This window comes from Botrytis fragariae (assembly GCF_013461495.1).
Source record: "Botrytis fragariae strain BVB16 chromosome Unknown tig00000186, whole genome shotgun sequence".
Taxonomy (NCBI): domain Eukaryota; kingdom Fungi; phylum Ascomycota; class Leotiomycetes; order Helotiales; family Sclerotiniaceae; genus Botrytis; species Botrytis fragariae.
Genome location: NW_023501000.1, coordinates 171347 through 191240, shown reverse-complemented (window position 1 = coordinate 191240; position 19894 = coordinate 171347). Strand labels below are relative to the sequence as shown.

The following is a 19894-nucleotide window of genomic DNA, read 5'->3' as shown; positions in this document are numbered from 1 at the left end:
ACCCATCAAATAATAGATGGGCAAAATATAAGTATGCACGATGAACCAATGCCGATCATTGGAAAAGCTTAAGAGAAACCTAATCGCTGACGTAGATGACTTTTTTTTCCCGTGCAAAACTCTTGATTGGCGCTAGCCAACGTCTGAGCACAATGACTGAATGCATCACTACCTAGTAGGTACGTATGATAATTCTTCGGACTCCGCACGGGATTGCGAAATCGATGATTGATGATGATGATTAACGAAGCTTCACGGTTTCGATTCCATTTATCTGATTTTCAATCCTCAATTCCTAAGCGTTAAATCTAGATCATGTGGCTGTCATGTCAAATCTGAATCAAGACATTGATGAGTATAAGGTTAGAAGATCTACCTAAGTCAGCCAAGCGAACAATTAGTCAACACATATACCTATCGACCTCCAGTAACCTATCTACCCCTCAATTCATTCAGCCCAATTTCATCAACGATACATATATATTGGTATGCGTTGCATATGTTTTAGAGATTGTCTTAAAAATTTGTTCTTTTCTTTTTCTTTTCTTCAGCTTTGGACATTAGTTTCTTCTACTAGGAGGAGGGGGCGGGACGCTTCCCCCTCCATTCAGACCCTTCTCCTTAGTGTTGAATGGTCTCAAAATATAATCCTAACATAATATATACCTAGAATTATGAATTATTGTATAAATATGCACTCTAATGCAGTAGAAACCATAACGGCACATAACAGCCTTCCGCAAAACCCTTGGCATGATGATTTTCTAGCATGGCGCGTCTTTCAAATACACAAACAATTTTTCTTATTCCTCCCCCCTCGCTCTCGCCCTCGTCTTCCCTATCATGACCCGAGGGCTGATATCATCTAACACCCCTCCTACCCTCCAATTCTTAGCTCCCCAAACTCACACTCCAGATACCTCTTCCAATCCCTCCTTCGCACCCTCCCTAGTTCCCTATTCCCATGGTTTCCCGCCTAACCGCCCAATCTAGAACATCACCTACCTACCTTCTTTCAATCCCCTATAACCTACAACCCCATCCCCTAGTATCCAAACTCCCCAACCTTCCTGAATCCCTTCCTCTCGGCTTCGGTGGCATTCCACCCAGAATACGAACCCAAAGTTCCAATTACGAGCAGTACCGTCGTCACCGTCACCATCGTTATTTCAAGAAAGCCCAAGAAAAACGTCTCAAAATCCATTCTCACCTTACTCCAGACATCCAGAATTCCAGTTCACTAACCTGAATATAATGGAATTAACTTCTCAGTCGAGAATCATATCCATTTCTTTATATATATAAAATATACGCAGGAAGAAAATAACGAGATAATGCGCCTGCCAAACCATCCGAACGAAGACATGATAATACAAAGTTTGATTCAATTCCCAACACAACGAAACTAAACGCTATTAAAGGATTATTCTGTGTCCTGACCCTTGTTGTCTGCCTACACAAGATACCTGCGTAGTAATGACCTTATCGTCTGTCCGATTCTAGCTTCTCATTCCCGTTTTCCCCCTCCTCTCCCCCCTTTAATTAGCCTTGACGCTCAGAATTTTCTTCGCACCCAAATCCTTCACCTTCTCTCCTAACGTTCCCCTCTCGTCCAATTCCGCCACATCATCACCACCTCCGATACTGACCCCATTAATCAACACATTGGGGACTGTTCTCCTTCCTGTAAGCTGATTCAATCTCCCTTGTAATTTTCCTCCCAAGGGATGTTTATCTAATTCCACCACATATGGGAGCGGATCGATTGTGTATTTTTCGAGGAGGATATCCTTTGCGCGCTTGGAATGCGGGCAGTAAGATTTGGAGAAAATGATAACTATTCGAGTAGTTAGTTAATTGTGTTCTCTAATGTGAAGAACAGACCTTGTAGAACATAATAGAAATGCAAATGATTAGAAAAGAAAAAGGGAAACTAACTCGGCGATTTCTTCAAAATAGTATTCAATTCCGTCGTGACCTCCATATCTTCTTCCTCCACCTCCTTCTCTCCCTCTTTAACAACTTCTTGCGCCTTATCACTCATTTTCTTCCGTCCCGCAACACTCCTCTCCCCACCTTGTCCCTCTGCCGCATTTCCCTTTCCCACAACCTGCGACGGTGGATCAGGTTTAAACGCCTTGGCATTCGCATTATCTTTTGCTTTATCCGCCGCATCTTTTAATCTCTGTTGCATTTCTTTTGCTACTTTCTCATCTTCGTCGTTTCGGCTTCCTGCAGCTGCCACCTCTTGCTTTCCCAATCCATTCATGGTCTTGCTGTAGAAATCTCCGGAGTCGGATTTGACGAGATTGCGCTGTTGACGGAGAGAGGAAGTATAGAAGAGGAGGGATACGACGGCTATGAAGACGAAAAGGCCGAAGACTTTCACCCGTCGCATGGAAGCCATTTTGGTGGGCTTTTCCTTGTAGTAAGGAGGATCTATTGGGATGGGTAGGAGTGGTTAGTTGTTGGTAATTACTCGTATGGAATTGAGAGACGAAGAGAGAAACTCACTAGCTGCGTAGTACTTTCCCATTTCTACTGCGAATGCTATGCTGTACGTTTATTGTAATTTGCGCGATAGGTAGGTACGTTGAGGCTTGCGAGTTTTTGCGAACTTGCTTGCTTGCTCTCTATCCCTTTTCTCGTTGACCCTTTTCTCCTTCTCTAATCAACACTGCAGAATCTGCAAGTTTTCGCAATGGCGTACGAGGTGATTGTTTCGTATGGATTTCAAACCGCTCAGGTCTGCAATAAATCGTCTTAAGAAACCACCTGTCAACCCCAATGCCAATGCCAATGCCAATCGCAATTCAATCCCAATAGATACTATGCCGATAATCCGAATCCTTCACACCACGTATCGTTTCGTCCTTTGTTTCCACAAATAAATTGTGACTTAATAATTATCTGCTCGCGTCGTAGGTAATTATTATCGTTTTGGTGTACCACTTGTACCCAGCTAGTAGATAGATGGATTGTCGAAGATCCAATATTTCCCGTTTCAAGCTTCGCTCCACTAGTTGGTTGGTGCTCCCTGGATAGATTGCGATCTCTCCTTAAACCTTATCATGTATCAAACTTCACAATTGGATGTAACTTCTCACCCACGTTTAAATCTCTCAGACTCGTAAGAAAGATATAAGTCAACGACAGTCATGGTTATGGTAGAAAGAACCAAAGGTCACACGATGCTCATATCTCACCCCTCTTTACACACACTAGACTCATCCTTCTGCCTCTTAGGTTCTCTGCAGATACCCATAATTCGTGGCATTCAAAATTACGAATCAAAATCCAATCTCCATTCCATCCGAGTTGATATTCAATAAACCGTTTTTATCCATTCTGAAAGAAGTTCTATCCCCCGCCGCTTTTCCTCTGATACCTACCTGGTCGGGTACAAAGGTACGAAGGGTCATGCACCCCTGGCTAATGAAGATCTAGCGGGCCTTAATTCGCATTTAGCTCTTAAATGTCATCGGCAAACATGGAAGCACGGTTTCGAGTTAACGAGACCAGCATGATTGACAGGAAGCCTTTTTGGTGTATGGAACAGAATATAGAACAAAACCATTGAGATCATCTCGTTTCACAAGTATTTGAAAATATGAAGGGGAACCCCACTGATCACCAAGATCCACTGCCGTCAAGCTTCTAGAAGATCTGAACCCCGTCTTGAGCCCATCTTGAGATCCGATACATTCTTTGACAGGCATCGGCAATGTCAAATTAATGCATTTTCATTTCTGCGTTCCCAGAAGTTTTTGCAATCCATATCCTTGAAGTGTGTCATCTATTATATTCTTATTATGGATTAAGCTAATTATTTAAAGGGCATATTACATAGATAGGTATGTATGGTAATCGTACAAGTCGTAACAAAAGAAAAATCACTCCCGTTGACCACCTCGTTCCACGAATAGCTTTGACAAAGGAAAGTATACCTGTATGTATCAGTCATCTAGCGCCATCCAACTTTTATCCCCGCTGGGTATATCCCCTTAATCAATCATAATATGCCACTCCAGAAGCATACATACCACCCAATAATCCCTCATCTAAAAGCACCCACACTCGCTCTTTCTCTCAGAGTTCTTTTCCCTCCATCACCTTTCATAGTCCCCGTGACCTCAATCCAATCCTCCCATTCTCGTGCGATTTCCATGAGGACACCACCCATTACAGTAGCCGAGGCCATTAATCCATGTCCTTCTCCTTCTAAGACTCTTACTTCACATCTCTTCATTGTTTTGCCCAACCATCGAACATTTTCAACAGGGACTCTCGTATCTTTACTTCCATGGTGAATGACTGTTGAACGTGTGATATCTACATAACGAAACCCAATAGTATGCCTTCTCTCCAGACATACTAGTAAATCCACAGCGGGATTTGCGCCGACAGTTGCTAGATCCCATATAGCATGCGTTAAACGTGTATCATAGGTCATTTGTCTTTCTTTGTCGGCTAATGTACTCGCAGCCACTGCTAATATTGCGGCATCATGATTCGGATCATTCGGATCTGATGCTGCTTGCTCCATTGATTCCGGTACAGTAGATTCTGGTCTTCTCGAAGGATCAAACTTTTGATTCTCCTTATCCAGACCTGGGGTGAGTACGTTGGTCCTACCACTCGGTGTCGGAGTATCTCGAGTGGTGGATGCTGACTTGCGCTTAGTTCTCTTTTGTTTTGGAAGACTGCTTGTAACTGAGCTACTGGTGGCACTCATGAAACTAGAATTTGCAACCTTGAGAATTGTGGTCGGAAGCGCGCGAAGTATCCGCTGAGATGTAGGTATAGAGTTCGCTGGTGGCGATACTGTCTGTGTACCAAATGTTGTCAACTGTGAAGGGGGGATCCAAGGGGCAAGAAGATGAATGCGGCCGCGAATATGCTGTGGCATACGCAATGCTGTTGCGAGAGCGTATATTGCACCTGCTGAATGTGCAAGTATGGAGAATTTTGTTATCCTCAAAGCTTGACAAATCGCGTATACATCATCTATATCATGTTAGCTTCAAGAAAGACGACAAAATTCCTAAGCAAACTTACCAGGCCAGCTCAGTGGAGTCGCTGTGCCATCAGTATATGGCTCACTTTGTCCAACTCCTGGTCTATCCGGTGTGATCAGTCGTAACTTCAGCGCTAGGGCAAGCTCATCGTAAAAGGCGGTGATATATCTTGTCAGACCCATCCCAACGCAACAGAACACTGCTGAGCCCTCAGGATCGCCTACTTCTGAGAATGAAATAGTTCGACCGCTTGTAGGGTGTCTAATTTTTTGTGACAGGCGTGGAGATGCAAGATAAGTTGTAACGGCATCATCGATAGAATCTGCACTGCTAGGACGAGGATCAACAAACACAGAAGCAGGTCTCGGTTGTTCTGGAGAAACAACTCTAGAGCTAGGTCTAGAAGGGTTCTTTTTAGAGGTATCATAGTCCGAATTGGCAGGACTTAGCGGTCCGGATAATCGCTTGAGTCGTGAACTACTTCGTTTTACCTTTAGCTCTGGCGGTTCAGGTGACATCCCACCAGATTGTCTTTTCTGACTAGATGATCTCTTGTTTTTGGTAGGACTTGGATTGGTTTGTGATCTTCGTTGAGTAATAACAGGTGCAGGAGCACAATCAAGATCATCCTCAACGATCGGATGCTCATTGTTCTGTGCAAAATCCTCATGTTGTTTGCTGGCTGGCGTTGTAGATATGGATGAAGGGGGATGGAACTCCTCAATAGGCGCCTTCAGATTTGTGGATTCCCCAGATTCAGAGCTTGCCCTGCTCTGAGCTTCATCATGCTCGTTAATGATATCCTTCTCCCTTTCACGATCCATATCACTTTGTCTACTTGCTAATTTTGAATCGCGCTTCTTTGTTTGGGCCGCCGGTTTTCGGAGAGATGAATCTCGTGCAGGTATAAATCTACCTGATCCAATTCCGCCGGGACTATTCGCCAGCGATGGAGACCAACGGCGAGGAATTGGGGGTGTTTTTGTAGTGTCGAGGGTGAGAATGGTGTGCTTGCCTAATAAGGGAGGTTCCTCAGTAATGGGAGTTTCAGCCATAAAAGTTGGTTGATCAAAACTAGGCATGGCCAGGCGATCAAGCCCAAGGCCTTTGAAATTTCGTGTCTTTTCCGATGCGTTTTCTCTGAGTCTTTCTTTTGAACTCATATACATCAATCCTTTATTATTTCTACCCTGTTTCTTATCCCAACTATCCGTTGACCTTTTCCTTTCCAATTTCTGTATCGGAGCGTAACCCGGCTCTATTGATAAACTCCCGATGGTGCTCGAATCATCTTTTTCTTTTGATCCTTGTGAACCTTTCGAACCCGGTCGGCGCAGAAAGTTTTTAAGGGAGTTGGATCTAGAATCTGTCGCTGGTGATTTTGGTGCGGTTAACGGAGAGAATCCTGATGGAGGTTTCGAAGTTTTAATAACAGGAGGGCTGGCAGCCAATTCATCGAGCGATTCTTCCTCAATAAGTTCGCGCAATGAAGGTTGCCTGAATGCTCCGTAATCGATACCAAAACTTCCTCCCGAACTTGTCCTAGTATATGATGGTCGTAAATCTGGATGGGAGAAGGAGATCGTCGACGCAGATGGTGAGACCGAATTCGAGTGATTCTCGAAAAGATCATTCGCGGGAGAGGATATGATGGAGAGAGAAGTAATTAAGGAAGATATAACCTCTGGCGATGCAGGTTGTACAGATATGCGATTTGAGGAATGCGCCGAAGGACCTGATAGAGATTTTCGACGGGAATGTTGTCGTGAACGATATGGTATTGGTGGGGGAGTCTCCATGGCGCTCTGTGTAAGGATCGGACGTACTCGCGCCTACTATAGATGATCGGTAGGTTTAGGATGATTTAGAGTGATTTTGATACAAGCATTGACACCATACACCACCTTCAAAACCACAAACAATTGAAAGAATGTTTCAAAGATCCCAATTTTGTTTAAATGCGAGGGAAGATTTGGGTTGGTGCAAAAATTGGGTGAGACTCTGTTCGCAGTGGCTGATTGCTAGCAAAATTAAGTAGATGGTCCGAGAATGTAGAGTGAATGAAAGTAGAAGAATGAATGTTGATCTATCTGGACGAAGACGTTGAGAAACTTTGGTCAATTAATACGCAAGAAATCTTTCAGCAAAGGTTACCACATCAAAGCATGTATCAAAAGGATCAAAGCAGTCAATGTGCGAACTCCTTTGAAGTTATACTATGAGACATACGAGATCCATTTGAACTTGCTGTTGCTGTTGCTATTGCCGTTGCCGTTGCTGATTCCAAAAGCTTTTAACAGAAATTAAAAAGCCCCTCGGCTTCAATCGATCAATCAATCAATCGAAACTTCTTCCAACAAAGGACTCGAGTCGACCGATTTTATTAGTGAATTGTCGAAAGCCCCATAGTTTAGGTTCAGGGGCATTCAATGCTTATCGTCTTTTTCCAAAAAAGTTGACTATGCGCGGGGGAACGTCCTGATGGGAATTTCAATTGGCAATGATAGGTTGAGGCTGCAAATTCTACCTGCAAAATGCAATGCAGAACATGGATGTCTTTCCCCGAATGCACTCGTGGAAAGATGTGATGATTATGGGTGGGCTTCGTGGGATGCGTTTGGTTTGTCCCTTTTTTTTCTGGGTCGCCAAATTAATCTCGACAAGGCGGCCGGGAAAGGGAAGCGATATCAATTTGGAAAAGGAACCTTGTAGAACACCGAGAACACTTCGAGAAGATATATATACAGGTACAGTAGGAAGGGAGCTGATGTGAGGAGAATGGTGAAAAGGGAGAGAAAAGGAAGGGGAATCTCTATCCAGGTATCAATATCCATCATCCATGGTTCTGTCGGTCCGGGTAATTATGCCTTATATGAATTGTGGTAGCTCGTACCCAATAAATCCCGAAAAGCATCTTTCTTTTCATCGGTATCCGCTTCTTTAAAATTTCTACAATTAGAGCAGTGGATCTTGAGTTTCTTTTTCCTTCTTTCCCGTACTGCTTATCAACAAAAGGAATGTCAAGAAATATCCAAAGCCCGAGCTGAAGAAGGTCTTGGACAATTTCGTTGCTCGTCCAAATTATTAAATTCAAGCGGCGGGTAAACTAATTTGAACCCCTGATGCAGTAGCGAAAAGCTAGCATTAGTCCAGCAATCCTCCACATGAATGAAAAAAGTGGGCACAAATCAAGAAACGTCAGAATTATGACATCGTCACCACGAGGGGCCGAATCTTTTGTCGACATAAACTAGGTATGGAGCGGGCCGTTCGTTGGCATATCGTACCAAGTGAATCGTCTTTTCTCTCCCCACTATCTGTAAAGTATATCTAAGACACAGTACACTCTGATCTTGTGTGCACTTCTTCACTATTCCGAGACATACATCATTTGAAGAACGGTTTGCAAGATAGACTATACTATGGATGCCCTTCTATCGCTCCCGGTGGTGGGATGGTTTCTCATGCCATCGGTTTCAACATACTCTACATCCCTCAACTTCTTATTCTTTTATATGACATGGTCGACTCTTGTACTATCACATTCGGCTTTAAGAGTTGAGGTAGTGGGAACTCTAGGAATAAGACTACTGTTCTTCATAGTGCCTTCATTTGTATTCCTCATATTTGATTCTATCATACCAAGCTTATCGGTGGGAGTTAAACGGCAAGGAAAACAAGCTTTACCTACTCGAACGGGGGGGACAAAAGTGTCTAGAGCAAAGGCTCCAGAATGGTACCGGGTAGTGGGGATCAGTTTGTTCAATATCCTTATGGGAGTCGGCATTCAAGCGGGATTTGAAATGGTTCTTACGGAGATCTTACACTATAAGAGCGCGCTAAGAGTCACTACTACGTTACCCATGCCATGGTCTATCGCCAAGGATGCTTTGAAATGTCTTCTTTTTCGTGAGGTTAGTGATTCTCCCAAGTATCTGCCAAGACGTACAGCTGTAGCTAATTTGTACTGTCTATCAGTTCATACAATACTATACCCATCGCTTCGTCCTTCACGCCCGCTCTTCAAATTTCCTTAGCCGAGGTCACAAGAGCTATTACCACTCCGTCACTTCTCCATATGCATTTGTCGCCCACTACGATCACCCAGTCTCCTACATACTGTTCCGCTTCATCCCCATCTATCTCCCAGCGGTAATTTTCCGGGTTCATCTTCTAACATATCTTCTCGCCCTCTCTGTTGTTACTATGGAAGAAACACTCGCATCGTCCGGTTATAGCAGTGTCCCTGGGATCATACTCGGCGGAATTGCACGTCGTCAGGATCTCCACAGTGAAAGTCGAGGAAAAGGAAATTTTGGACCATGGGGTTTATTGGATTGGATCCATGGAACTAGTCTCGGGTCCGGATTGGAGGAAGATGTTGCGAATGAAGCCGAAAAACATCAGGTCAAGAGCCGAAGTAGGAAGGCTATTGCTAGTGGGAAGGAGAGTGTGAAATCATTAAATGGAAGGAGAAGAAGTTCTAGGAGAGCTTAGGTCTTCCTTTTATGATGTTAGGGTGGTCGTGGTTGGATTTTGTTGGCAGTGGAGGTTGGGAAACACTTAGTTTACATTACGATACCCTTGTTCTATGGTTCTGCTAAGCCTGCTTTGTATTTTATATGCATCTATTTTGATACCAATTCTCGTCATCGAATCTGAAGCAAGATTCTCTTAGAAATAGGAAGTGCCCTTGGTGGCGCAAGCAGGCGTCATCCCTCAAATCCCTCAACTCGACAACCACCCAACTTCATCCAATCATCATTTCTCCCCCATTGTAACATACTTCGAGCAAGGAGTAAACGTAATACTATCGCAAGGCCTTATATGTGGATGCCCACCTACCAGGGCAGGAAAAAAGTTGAAATTTTGATCTCTTGACATACTTAAGGCACAAAAAGCCGAACAATGTTTCAAACTCAATCCCCAAAGTTCTGATAATCTTCCTAGAACCTCATAGAGCGCAAAGTTTAGACTTTGTTTGATATCACAGCAGAACCTACACAATCTCAATCTCCCAAAACCAAATTCCCATGAAGAGTTTTAACTTTCATCCCTTTAGATCGAAAAGTCCCCAACTCCCTTCTCTCAATCTTCACACCCAGCACCTATTCCTTCTTCAATTCTTGCAAATTCAACTTTTTAACAACTTTTCCCTGATCCCCAGATCGTCATCATCCTCCCTCCCAATTTTCAGGACCAACAACCAAAATCTTAAAAAGTTGAAAAAAGTTGATTTTTCGAAACCTTCGTGTACAAACCCTGAGCAAACAGCTTTTTTCTTTCAAAAGACCACACTGGTGGACAAATAAAAGTTGAAATCAACTATTAAGATGTGCAACAAAAACTTGCAAGAGGAAGGAATCACGAGATTCGGAATGGGTGATTGTTATTCCGAAGTGGCTCGAGCTTTCCTGGGTGAGGACATCCAACACCTTTTTTGATTCTTGTTTGTTAAATACAAGACATGTCATGACATAATGTGTTGTGGGGATACTGCTTACTAGAAGTCTGGATCGCAATCTACCAAACTATTGAGTGGCTGATCTCTTTTTGCAAAGTGCAAAAGTTACTTAATCTTACCGTGCAGACAATTGATCAAAGGTTTGTGGTCAAATAGGAACAGGAAGGAGATGTGGGAAGAAACTGTCATTCGACCTTTGTGGAAGGAGAGGATCTTCCTTGAATTTAACTTTATCCCACATAGAAGTTTCTGGTGCTGATAAGTTGAGGACAAAAAATAAGTTCAAAAGCATTGGAACAAAAGCCCCCTCATGGATATGGCAATGACCATGCCAATGCATGAAAAGAAAGATCTTCAAGAAAATCATGGTCCTGGGTTTATGAAAAATCATCCCTTTATCCCTTCATCTCTTCACTTGACAAGGTACCCTCAAAATCTTTCGCCGCCAGGAGGGGGTGCTCATATTATGATGTCCAGGTGGAGTCATCCATAAATAATCGTTATCACTCCAAACATATTGCTATTTACTCCTCAATTATATCTGTTATTCTCCAAGGAGATTCCTGTCGTTATACCTAAGACAATTACAAGCACCTTTATCTTCCAGGTGTAAGAAAATATCGAAGTTTAATCGTTCAACAATTTTAGAGTTGTTCAACAATGTCTCAGAGCTTAGAGCAAGTACTACTTCCTTGACTCAGCATACTTATGCCGATCACTATACTGGGGACCATAACTGAGCGTACCAGATATGTTTGGATCAAGACCATTGTGAAGGTCGGAAGTTCATCATCTTTGTGGAATGTCAAAACTCAAAAGTTTGGCTAGAATGGAAAGTCCTAGGCTTCTAAGTACTTCTTCCAGGGCATCTGCTAAACTCATTCAGTATAGTGGGATCGATTGCTTAGTACAATTGAACTCTCTCATTCTCTCACAAGATTACATACATTGATTAATAAGGTCTATGGGAGAGCTTCGAGGGGTCTTTTCGCTTAATGGCTTTATTTGACGTCTCATCAAAACTCATACTTCTTTTTACTGGATATCAGTTATATCTGATTAGACATATAGTTCCTGTATACGCTCAAATTCTCTCAGAGATCCAGTAAGTAAGCATGTCCATTACTTTGTTTTTGTTCCTTTGTTGTAACTAGATTTTTGTAAAATGTTATATGTATCTCTTAGTGTATAAATACTAACCTCTCTCTTTTGCTAGCTTTGTTTGAAGATATACACTGTGTAATATTGCATAAAGATGTAAACCGTCGTTCCCAGGGAGGTTTCCATGAAATCAGGATAAGTTTTGGTGAACCAAGTCTGGTAACAGTAGTTCAATTCTAGGGGACATATCCCGGTAATAATTTTGGCTTGTTGTTCCGATGTGGGCACCCAGAATATTGACCGACAAGGTTTGTTTCTAAGTACCTCCTGCTTACTTCTCTATACGAATCCTTGACTTCTTTACATGTTCCCTTAACGATCAGCAGATACTCGCAATCACTTTCTTTTTAACTCTTAGTACAAGAAGCTGGGTGCTTTGTTCTCCTATACAACAGACAATCCCGCCTTTCCCGGATTCGTGGCATAAATCTCCCAAATCTCCGTCGTTTACACAGAAGTCACAACTACCACGTCTTCCATTACGCGTTCCTGCCACGGAATTGTTCCTCCAGCTTTTGAACTCTCAACCTTACTTCAGTTCTTACTTCTCATGTTCAGTAATCTCATGGCTACCAACCTATTAACCTCCAATGGGAGGGTAGAGTTACCAGCAGATGTATGCCTACGAATTATAGACCTAATCATTCATGACGCGCCTAAGAACGTCGTCATCTTAATCAAGCTTTCACGTGTCAGTTATATCACCTCTCTTCATCTCCTCTTTTGAGCAGTACAACAAGAGCCTACTCATTACCATACTTAAGATAACTCAACTAACTTCCTGCAGTCCTTCAAGAAGCTCGTCAAAACATACGAACGAGGCCTGACCAAAACCGCCATCAATCTCTACTCCAACGCCCACGTAAATCAAAACATCCACTTCATCGTCCGCAACCAACCAGCATCTAAGGACCTCGCCCCCAACCTATACATCAACCACACCTTCGCGCATCTCCTAGAAACCCAAACTCGCGCACGAATTACGCACGAAATAGTCCACGATCCCTTTTCACAATGCCACCACCCCACTATCTACTGGGCCGGCGGCGTAGGTTTCGATCCGCCTACCCTTGCTATTCCTCTACCCGAGCTCGAAATCCGAAGACAGAAATTCAAAGAAGATGCGCTCAAATTATTATACGAGCTTTTCGATAAAACCCAAGGTGTCAAAAACGACTGGCATGCTCGAATTCGACAAATCGATCATCTCTCCCGTCTCAGTACGTCGGAATTAGCAGTGCTTTGTATCTTCATTCCTATCTTGGGATTTAATCTTCTTGAAAAAATGAAAGATGAGAGTGTTGATACGAAGAGAGCGGTCATAATTTTCCAGCATAACCTCGTGAGATATGGACCGATAGTAGCTTGGCTGCAGATTTCTGCAGATACGAAGTGCAAAAGAATAGGACTTGCGGGAACGGTCAGATTGAACGAATGGTGGAAAGAGAGACAAGCTGAGGGTGTGGAAAAGTTAAAGAAGTTTGAGCGGGGTAGGACGGGAGAGGCGAGGATGATACTGGTGCTTTGGAGAATCTTTCAGGGTAGGGATAGTGTTGAAAAGACTTGGAGTCCGAGGAGCGGGGAGAGACTTTGGGAAATTGCCAAGGAGGTGGTGGAGAAGAGGATGAGGGGATATACCGTTTGAAGGGGGTTTCTTATCTCGTCTTGCTATGCTTGGAGTGGGTTGAGGCTGGTTTATGGTTATATGAGGCATTGGGATTGGGATTAGGATTGGGATCGGAATCGGGATGATGTCTGTGTATTTGAAAGATTCGGGGTTTTATTATGATCTCGATTATCCGGAATGAATTGGGAATATGTTTCGGTTGCCAGATACTGAGACTGGTACAGACAGGGACTAATGTTGGTATTACGATTGTCGAGATAGTTATCAAACTGTCTGGGTTAAGCACTATGAATTGAATTAGGTATCCAAACGGGGATTACGAGATTATTTCAAATGAGGAAGATTGAATTACTGTAATATTACTGTCGAGGGTCCATTGAGAGGTTATGAGTGTGAATGTCTAGGAAATAACAAGACTCCGAAACTTATCATCGCATTAGTCGAGATGACAACAATGATTGTTCATATCAAGGTCAAAGGTTCAAACCCTCATCTGATGTTTACGCATGATAGTATTCAACTTTCATATAATTGTTGCAGATTATAATGTTCTCGTCTGATCAGCACGAGATGTCAATACTAAGAGTGAGAGTAAAGGTCGTAATAGTTTTCCACTTTCTTCTTTACTTCATACGCTTTTGTCTCATGATTTAATAGAGTAATATTCATTGTCAAACAAAAATTTAGATGATCAGAAGTATTGATTCGAGGAGATTCGTCGGCAAAGTTGTGATTCATAGAAGCATTTAGCAACTCTTGACGAAGGGGTACTCATCTAAATTCTATCAAGATCTGACATGAGTTGAGATGTTTGAGAATACTCATCTCATGTTGATAGGATAATGTTGATCAACAGATTCCTAGAATGCTTTTACATATATAGATAGAGATTGGTGTATCAATCCCTTGAGCTTGGATTGAAGTATCTTACTTTCACGTTGACATGTATCTGCTAGGTATGCATTCATGAGTTCTGCTGAGTATTCATTCCAGATTGCTACATATCTCGAGCTCACCATCGACGGTTTACTCTCAGACTGGGTTATCGTTAGCATCGACTTCCTGCTCTTCGTATCTAATTACTGCCTCCTGAGAAATGTACATATAACTAGCCAGTACCATACCGTTTCGCTCCACGTTCTCACGCACTACTTACTCCTCTCTTCGACTTTCTACTAAAATGATTTATCGGGGTTTTACGACAAGATCCATAATCATATAAAATCCACAATCCCTATCCAATCTTACGAAATGCCCTTCAGATCACCCCGATCCCATCAGCTTTGAAACACGTCCACTGATTAAGTATTGAGCATTGAATTGCTTTATTATTCGTTAGTTGAGTTGTTCGCGTTGTTCTTCTGAACGTCAGGCACAATTTACCTTTTATTATCTTCTAGGGCATCTCTTTATAAGATGACTCTACTGGACAACTTGATTGTGAAATTTCTCTAATGCTAATAAAGGTATGTCAGTTCTTGCTTTAAAGAGAATTGAAGTATCGTTCACGGCCTTGAGCAGTAATCTCGAAGAGCATATTGACTGTTCCGTTCTAAAGGTATTAACAAGTTGGTTGGTAGCTGACATGGGCTTAAGGAAGTCCACCTCCATCTTGCAACGCAGTGATCGGGCAAAAGTGGATTACTTTCCAGATTACTTTCAAGAAGGACAACTTACACGGGATGAAGCTGAGAGGTGATGATGTCAATGGATGAGGAACGAGGAGAAGTAAAGAGCAAAGAGAAGAATTCAGATTATGGGGGGAAGGGATGTTGATGAATGATATGAAAACGGCTTCTCGAATGGGGATCAAGATAAATGGCCTCGAAGAAGTTCCCTTATTCCTAGGAGCAAGACAACAACAGAAGGTTCTTTGTTCACACAAGGCGTTGTTCATCAAGTTCAAAGGAAGCATTGGCAATAGACATCACAAAGAGTTATAACAAAGAAAAATCACGGAGAAAGAGTTTTTAGGTTTAATATTTTAAATTTAGGAAACAATGCGATCTAAGCAAAACGAAGAACAAATGAAATCCTGTCGAGGAAAGGGTACAATTGCGTTAATCAGAAACAAAGGAAAATCTGCCGACGGGCAACTTGAGAGCCAAGCTCAATAAGAACCAGTCTCAAAGGTCTAGCTTCTCAGAAATTACTCACTGATTTATTCTCGCGGTCGAGAAGAGGAAGTGGGTGAGATGGACTGATGAAGGCAAAGAGCTCACTGAGCTTGCATTGCCTTCTTGCGTTCCAACTCCGCTTCGATCTCCTTGAATATACCTTCTGGGATTTCAGGAAAGTCAGTACCATAGAAGATAGAAAGCATCTCTTCTTCTTTTTCCTTGGCCCAAACTTGATGCATCAAATCAGGAATTGCAAGCTCATCAGCCACTGGAGTATGAGCCTCTTCAAGCCCTCCTTTTTTCCCCAAATAATACCACTTGTTTCTACAAGCTTTAACGGTGTATTTGCGACCTGGCCAAGGATCGGATACAAAGAGATCGCCTCCTTCCAGGTGTCTAGTTTGTTCGATTGTCATGGTAACCGCAATGTAAACCCATTTGGAAAATTTGTTTTCGAGTAAGTGATCGCGTACCACTTCGGTGAATTTAGCGATTTCGCTCTCATTGTAAGTTGGTGCCATTTTTGCGGTGGTTGATAAAATTGTTAATCTTTTGAGAGATTGCTCGAAAATGTTGTGTAGATGATTGTTTGTAATGTTGTGATGTGGATAGTTGTAATATGAAGTTATTGCTGAAGAATAAAACTTCTATCTCATCGATAATCGCATCTCAATTATAGATTTGCCAGATACATTGTTCTGATGCTGTTCCACCCAAAGCTTCATTTCGAGGTTCTTTGTGCCATAGAACAACCCTCGACTTCGAGATTGTCCAAATGTTATCCGAACACCATTTAGATACTAAGCTATGCAGCTTTGTTGTTACTTCTCTTTGGAAGTGAATAATCTTTAGTAGTCCAACCATGATTTTGAATATATTGTATTCCATTCTGTCTGTAGTACTTGCCATATGGGCGTCTAATACTAACCAATTTATAGTCCTTCATCTATGCTCCTATTCCCACTTGAACGCCGAAACGCAAACTACAACTTGCTCTTTTGAGCCTTGCTCTCCTCTCTAGCCGAAGATCCAGGAGAGTTCGCAGCGCCACCAGTCTTCGAACCAGAATTCGCCTTGATACTAGCCATACCCTGATCTAGCATTTTTCCATCTCCACCACTTGAACTGCTACTTACAGTCTTCATTAGAGCTCTGCCGTTGCTCAAGCAAACCTTTCCACCTTCTACTTTGGTGATAAATCGAATTTCTTCCCAACCTTCTTTAATTTCTCCAGTTTTCCAGATCTCGATGATCAATTTATCGCCTGGTTTGACCGGCGATGCGAATCGACATGAAAATTCTTTGATGTTTTTAGGATCACTACCACCAATAGCTTTTAAGAGCGCATGAGCGGTGAAGTTCCATGATGAAAGTCCATGCATGATAGGCCCTCCGAATCCCATCTTTTGCCCTGGCTCAGGTGTTGCGTGTAAAGGATTGTAATCGCCATTCAATCTGCCATTTGACATTCATTAGCCCGGGACTCCGAACGACATTCCAGGATAGAATCATACCTATACAATAATGCACTCTCTTTTGTAGTCTGATGTTCCATAACAGCATCAGGTTTCTTTCCTTCGGGTGGAGGAAAGTTCTGAGTCGCCGGACCCTTAGGTCCATTCCAATTACCTTGACCAACAAAGAATGCACTTCCAACAGCCCTGGTATACACTTCTCCACTGTTCTTGTCTACAATCTCCTGTTGTGTTTCAACAACCGTGCCAGATTTTCCTTTATCATATACGCCGATAACTTTAGAGCGTAACTCGAAGGTTTTACCAGCGGAGGTAGGTGGGAGTGGTTTGAGGAAAGTCATTGAACGTCCACCATCAAGCACGCGTCTGTAGTCGAATTTTGGCACACCGGGAATTGGGGTTGCGGCAGAGGCGGCATAGAAGTCAATTACTTCTTGGGTTGTACGTTTGAATGCTTGGTCTATGTTAGCAGATTTATAAAGTGAAAGGGGGAGGAAGCTTACGGAGAAGAACAGGATATGTTGGAAAGACGGCAAAGTTGGGATGTAATTCCTGTGCCTTTGATTAAAATGTGCCATTTCCAATTGAGTATCTAGTACATACGAATAAGAAGTGTAGCTCATCATTCGTACATCCAATGCTGTTAGCAAAGAGCAAAACATCTCTCTTCAACCAAGAAACCTCCTCTGCGGGATATTCGAAACCAGCTCCTGGACCAGACATCTTGATGATTATATGATATGATTTCACCGTTATTTTTCAAATTCGAAGTGATTCCTGAAAATAGAGAATTGAATCGAATTGAATTGAAAGATATGTGATGGGATAAGAAAGAAAGAGAGGGTCACCATTGACCAAGAGCTTTGAGCTACCCCGGAATTCCATTCATAATCCCCACACTTCGGCCATTCTCACATGCCGAGGTATCTTCGGAGAACTGATGAGCAACAATCTCGATTCAACTATATTGTTGTTAGGATTCAAACATTTATTTATAAACTTTCCTGCATAGAGTTCGAAGCGCGTTGGTTGAAGAGGAAGGAAAACATGAGATTGAACGCATGGGTTAGGGTCGATACATAAAATAAAGTACGCCCTCGGAGCAATTCTTGAACATCAGAGCATATTCAGTCATTGGATGAACAATCTATGGAGAATTAATTAAAAATGATTTTCTACATATCAAACATCGAAGTGATTTGGCAGTGGAAAACTCTAATATGTCAAATGGTCACTATGAACAACTTTGGCACATGATACCATGTCAACATCTACTCAGGTTTACGCGATAGATTTATTCTATCTAAGCCTTATTAAACAAACCATTTTTTTGTTAATACCGTCGTCGACGTAAGAACTGTTCTCTTAGTATGAGCCTCAGACCTCTCAAACCTGTCTTATCTGCGCCAGTAAGCAAACCCACAACTCTAGAACCCAGGACATTTTCGGTCCATTCTCGCCCTGTAAATGTAACTCAAAATTCGAATACAAGGCAATTACGCCGAAGCATCGATCATTATCGCAATGAAAAAGCAAAAGAATCATTAGTTACGCCTTATTTCGCCCCATCTCAATCCCAAAGCAGAAGGGCCCCGTTAGGTTTTGTGGTATCACCCACTTAACTAACCGGTAGGAGCTCCATTTTGCCCTTGCCATCAGCAATCCACTCAGGTTCAATGAGTTTCTCTCGATCCGCATACAAGTATTTGTATGCCGTACGGATAGTTCCGTCACTAACGCCAGCTACTTGGGATATCTCCTTTGCAGACTTTGGCTTTCCGAGGAGAGCTGATGCCATGTAGATGCAAGCGGCCGCAACTGACAAAGGCGATCTACCAGCGAGATCACCGACGGTAGAAACCTTTTCAGCGAGGCCTTGGGATATCTTGACGAACTGTTGGCTCTTAAGACCAAGTTGACTGCAGTAACGAGTACAGAGATCTTTGGCATTGGTTGACGTGGTTGTCTGATAACCATCTGGGGCCGCAAGAGCTTGAAGGCAATGTTAATATATACCAGTATAAGATCTTCAGCTTATACAACTTACCACCAGTAGCATCAGCAGTCGCCTTCTTGGCCGAACTGTCTGAAGCAAAGAATTTCTCAAGTGCTTTGAAAGTTCTACCAATATCCTTCTTCGAAACCTTCGTCAAAGCGTAGATTTCACGGAAGGTTCTGGGAACACCGCACTGACGGCAAGCGATAAAGATACAGCCAGCAATGATGGCTTCTTGGGATTTACCTTTGAAGGCTTTGGCGTCATCGACAAGTTTGAAAAGGTGCTTCGCGGTATCCGAAACGTTCTTTGGAATGTTTACAGCATCACAGTGAGCGCCGATTTCCTTGTAGGCTGCGAGTAAAGCTTTTGTTGATTTGTCTGTACCTTGTTTACCTTGGGCGCGGTAAAGCTCACGACTGCGTACGCTGCTGTCGCCAAAAGCGATTGTAGTGGAAAGTTGAGAACCGTTCAAGAGAGGATTAGCAGCGTCACCAACACGGGATGGATCGTCATTTCCCTGGTCATCATTGGAGAATGTACGCCATTCAGAGCGGGTATCGACAATTCGATCACCAATAACTACACCGCATGTATCGCAGACCAAATCTCCAGAAGAAAATTCTTCGACGAGATTAGGTGGAATCTCCTTACAGTCCTTGCACATAACTGTGACGTTCAGATTCTGACTCCATTCTAAATTCTTGTCCAACGGCGGTTGAGCCATCATCTTTGGTTTGTAAGGTTTTGGTCGATAAATATTATCAAGCTTGTCGAAGACTGGACGTCTCTTTGGCTTGCGGCGAACTTGTCTTCTTTTCTTCGTAACAGCTAGACGGGCTCTGATATCTCCTGTAGGTTTATCGCAAAGGATTGTAGTTGAAAGCTTGATAAAAAGCGGAGAATGCAGTTTGGCGGTATTGTGGGGAAATTAGGTTGAGTAAATAAATCAGGATGAGTACGACAATAGAGAAATCTAGTCTCTGGATCTATGATTCAGACTCAGTTCTACGGTCGATGAAGATTCACCTAC

At 42.7% G+C, this 19894-nt stretch overlaps 6 protein-coding genes across 6 annotated transcripts; 2 read left to right on the top strand and 4 right to left on the bottom strand.

Moving 5' to 3' along the window:
* Positions 1-1531: 1531 nt before the first annotated feature.
* On the bottom strand, positions 1532-2536 carry Bfra_010070 (putative glutaredoxin domain-containing protein; the record flags this gene model as incomplete). The annotated part of the gene is made up of 3 exons (XM_037340404.1): positions 1532-1837; positions 1939-2439; positions 2515-2536. The coding sequence occupies 3 exons, from the start codon at positions 2534-2536 to the stop codon at positions 1539-1541; spliced, it is 822 nt and encodes a 273-aa protein (XP_037188872.1). The 3' UTR covers positions 1532-1538.
* Positions 2537-4057: 1521 nt separating this feature from the next.
* Bfra_010069 (putative hydrolase protein) lies at positions 4058-6817 on the bottom strand (the record flags this gene model as incomplete). Its single annotated transcript, XM_037340403.1, has 2 exons — positions 4058-5007; positions 5059-6817. 2 exons carry the CDS (start codon positions 6815-6817, stop codon positions 4058-4060), a joined length of 2709 nt encoding a protein of 902 aa, XP_037188871.1.
* A 1623-nt stretch (positions 6818-8440) lies between these two features.
* Bfra_010068 (putative sterol desaturase family protein) lies at positions 8441-9515 on the top strand (the record flags this gene model as incomplete). The annotated part of the gene is made up of 2 exons (XM_037340402.1): positions 8441-8932; positions 8997-9515. 2 exons carry the CDS (start codon positions 8441-8443, stop codon positions 9513-9515), a joined length of 1011 nt encoding a protein of 336 aa, XP_037188870.1.
* A 2693-nt stretch (positions 9516-12208) lies between these two features.
* On the top strand, positions 12209-13288 carry Bfra_010067 (uncharacterized protein; the record flags this gene model as incomplete). Its single annotated transcript, XM_037340401.1, has 2 exons — positions 12209-12334; positions 12431-13288. 2 exons carry the CDS (start codon positions 12209-12211, stop codon positions 13286-13288), a joined length of 984 nt encoding a protein of 327 aa, XP_037188869.1.
* Positions 13289-15488: 2200 nt separating this feature from the next.
* On the bottom strand, positions 15489-15911 carry Bfra_010066 (uncharacterized protein; the record flags this gene model as incomplete). Its single annotated transcript, XM_037340400.1, has 1 exon — positions 15489-15911. One exon carries the CDS (start codon positions 15909-15911, stop codon positions 15489-15491), a length of 423 nt encoding a protein of 140 aa, XP_037188868.1.
* A 462-nt stretch (positions 15912-16373) lies between these two features.
* On the bottom strand, positions 16374-19591 carry Bfra_010065 (putative peroxisomal dehydratase protein; the record flags this gene model as incomplete). Its single annotated transcript, XM_037340399.1, has 8 exons — positions 16374-16845; positions 16905-17319; positions 17369-17417; positions 17469-17588; positions 18189-18222; positions 18289-18326; positions 18493-18857; positions 18913-19591. 8 exons carry the CDS (start codon positions 19589-19591, stop codon positions 16374-16376), a joined length of 2172 nt encoding a protein of 723 aa, XP_037188867.1.
* Positions 19592-19894: the final 303 nt, after the last annotated feature.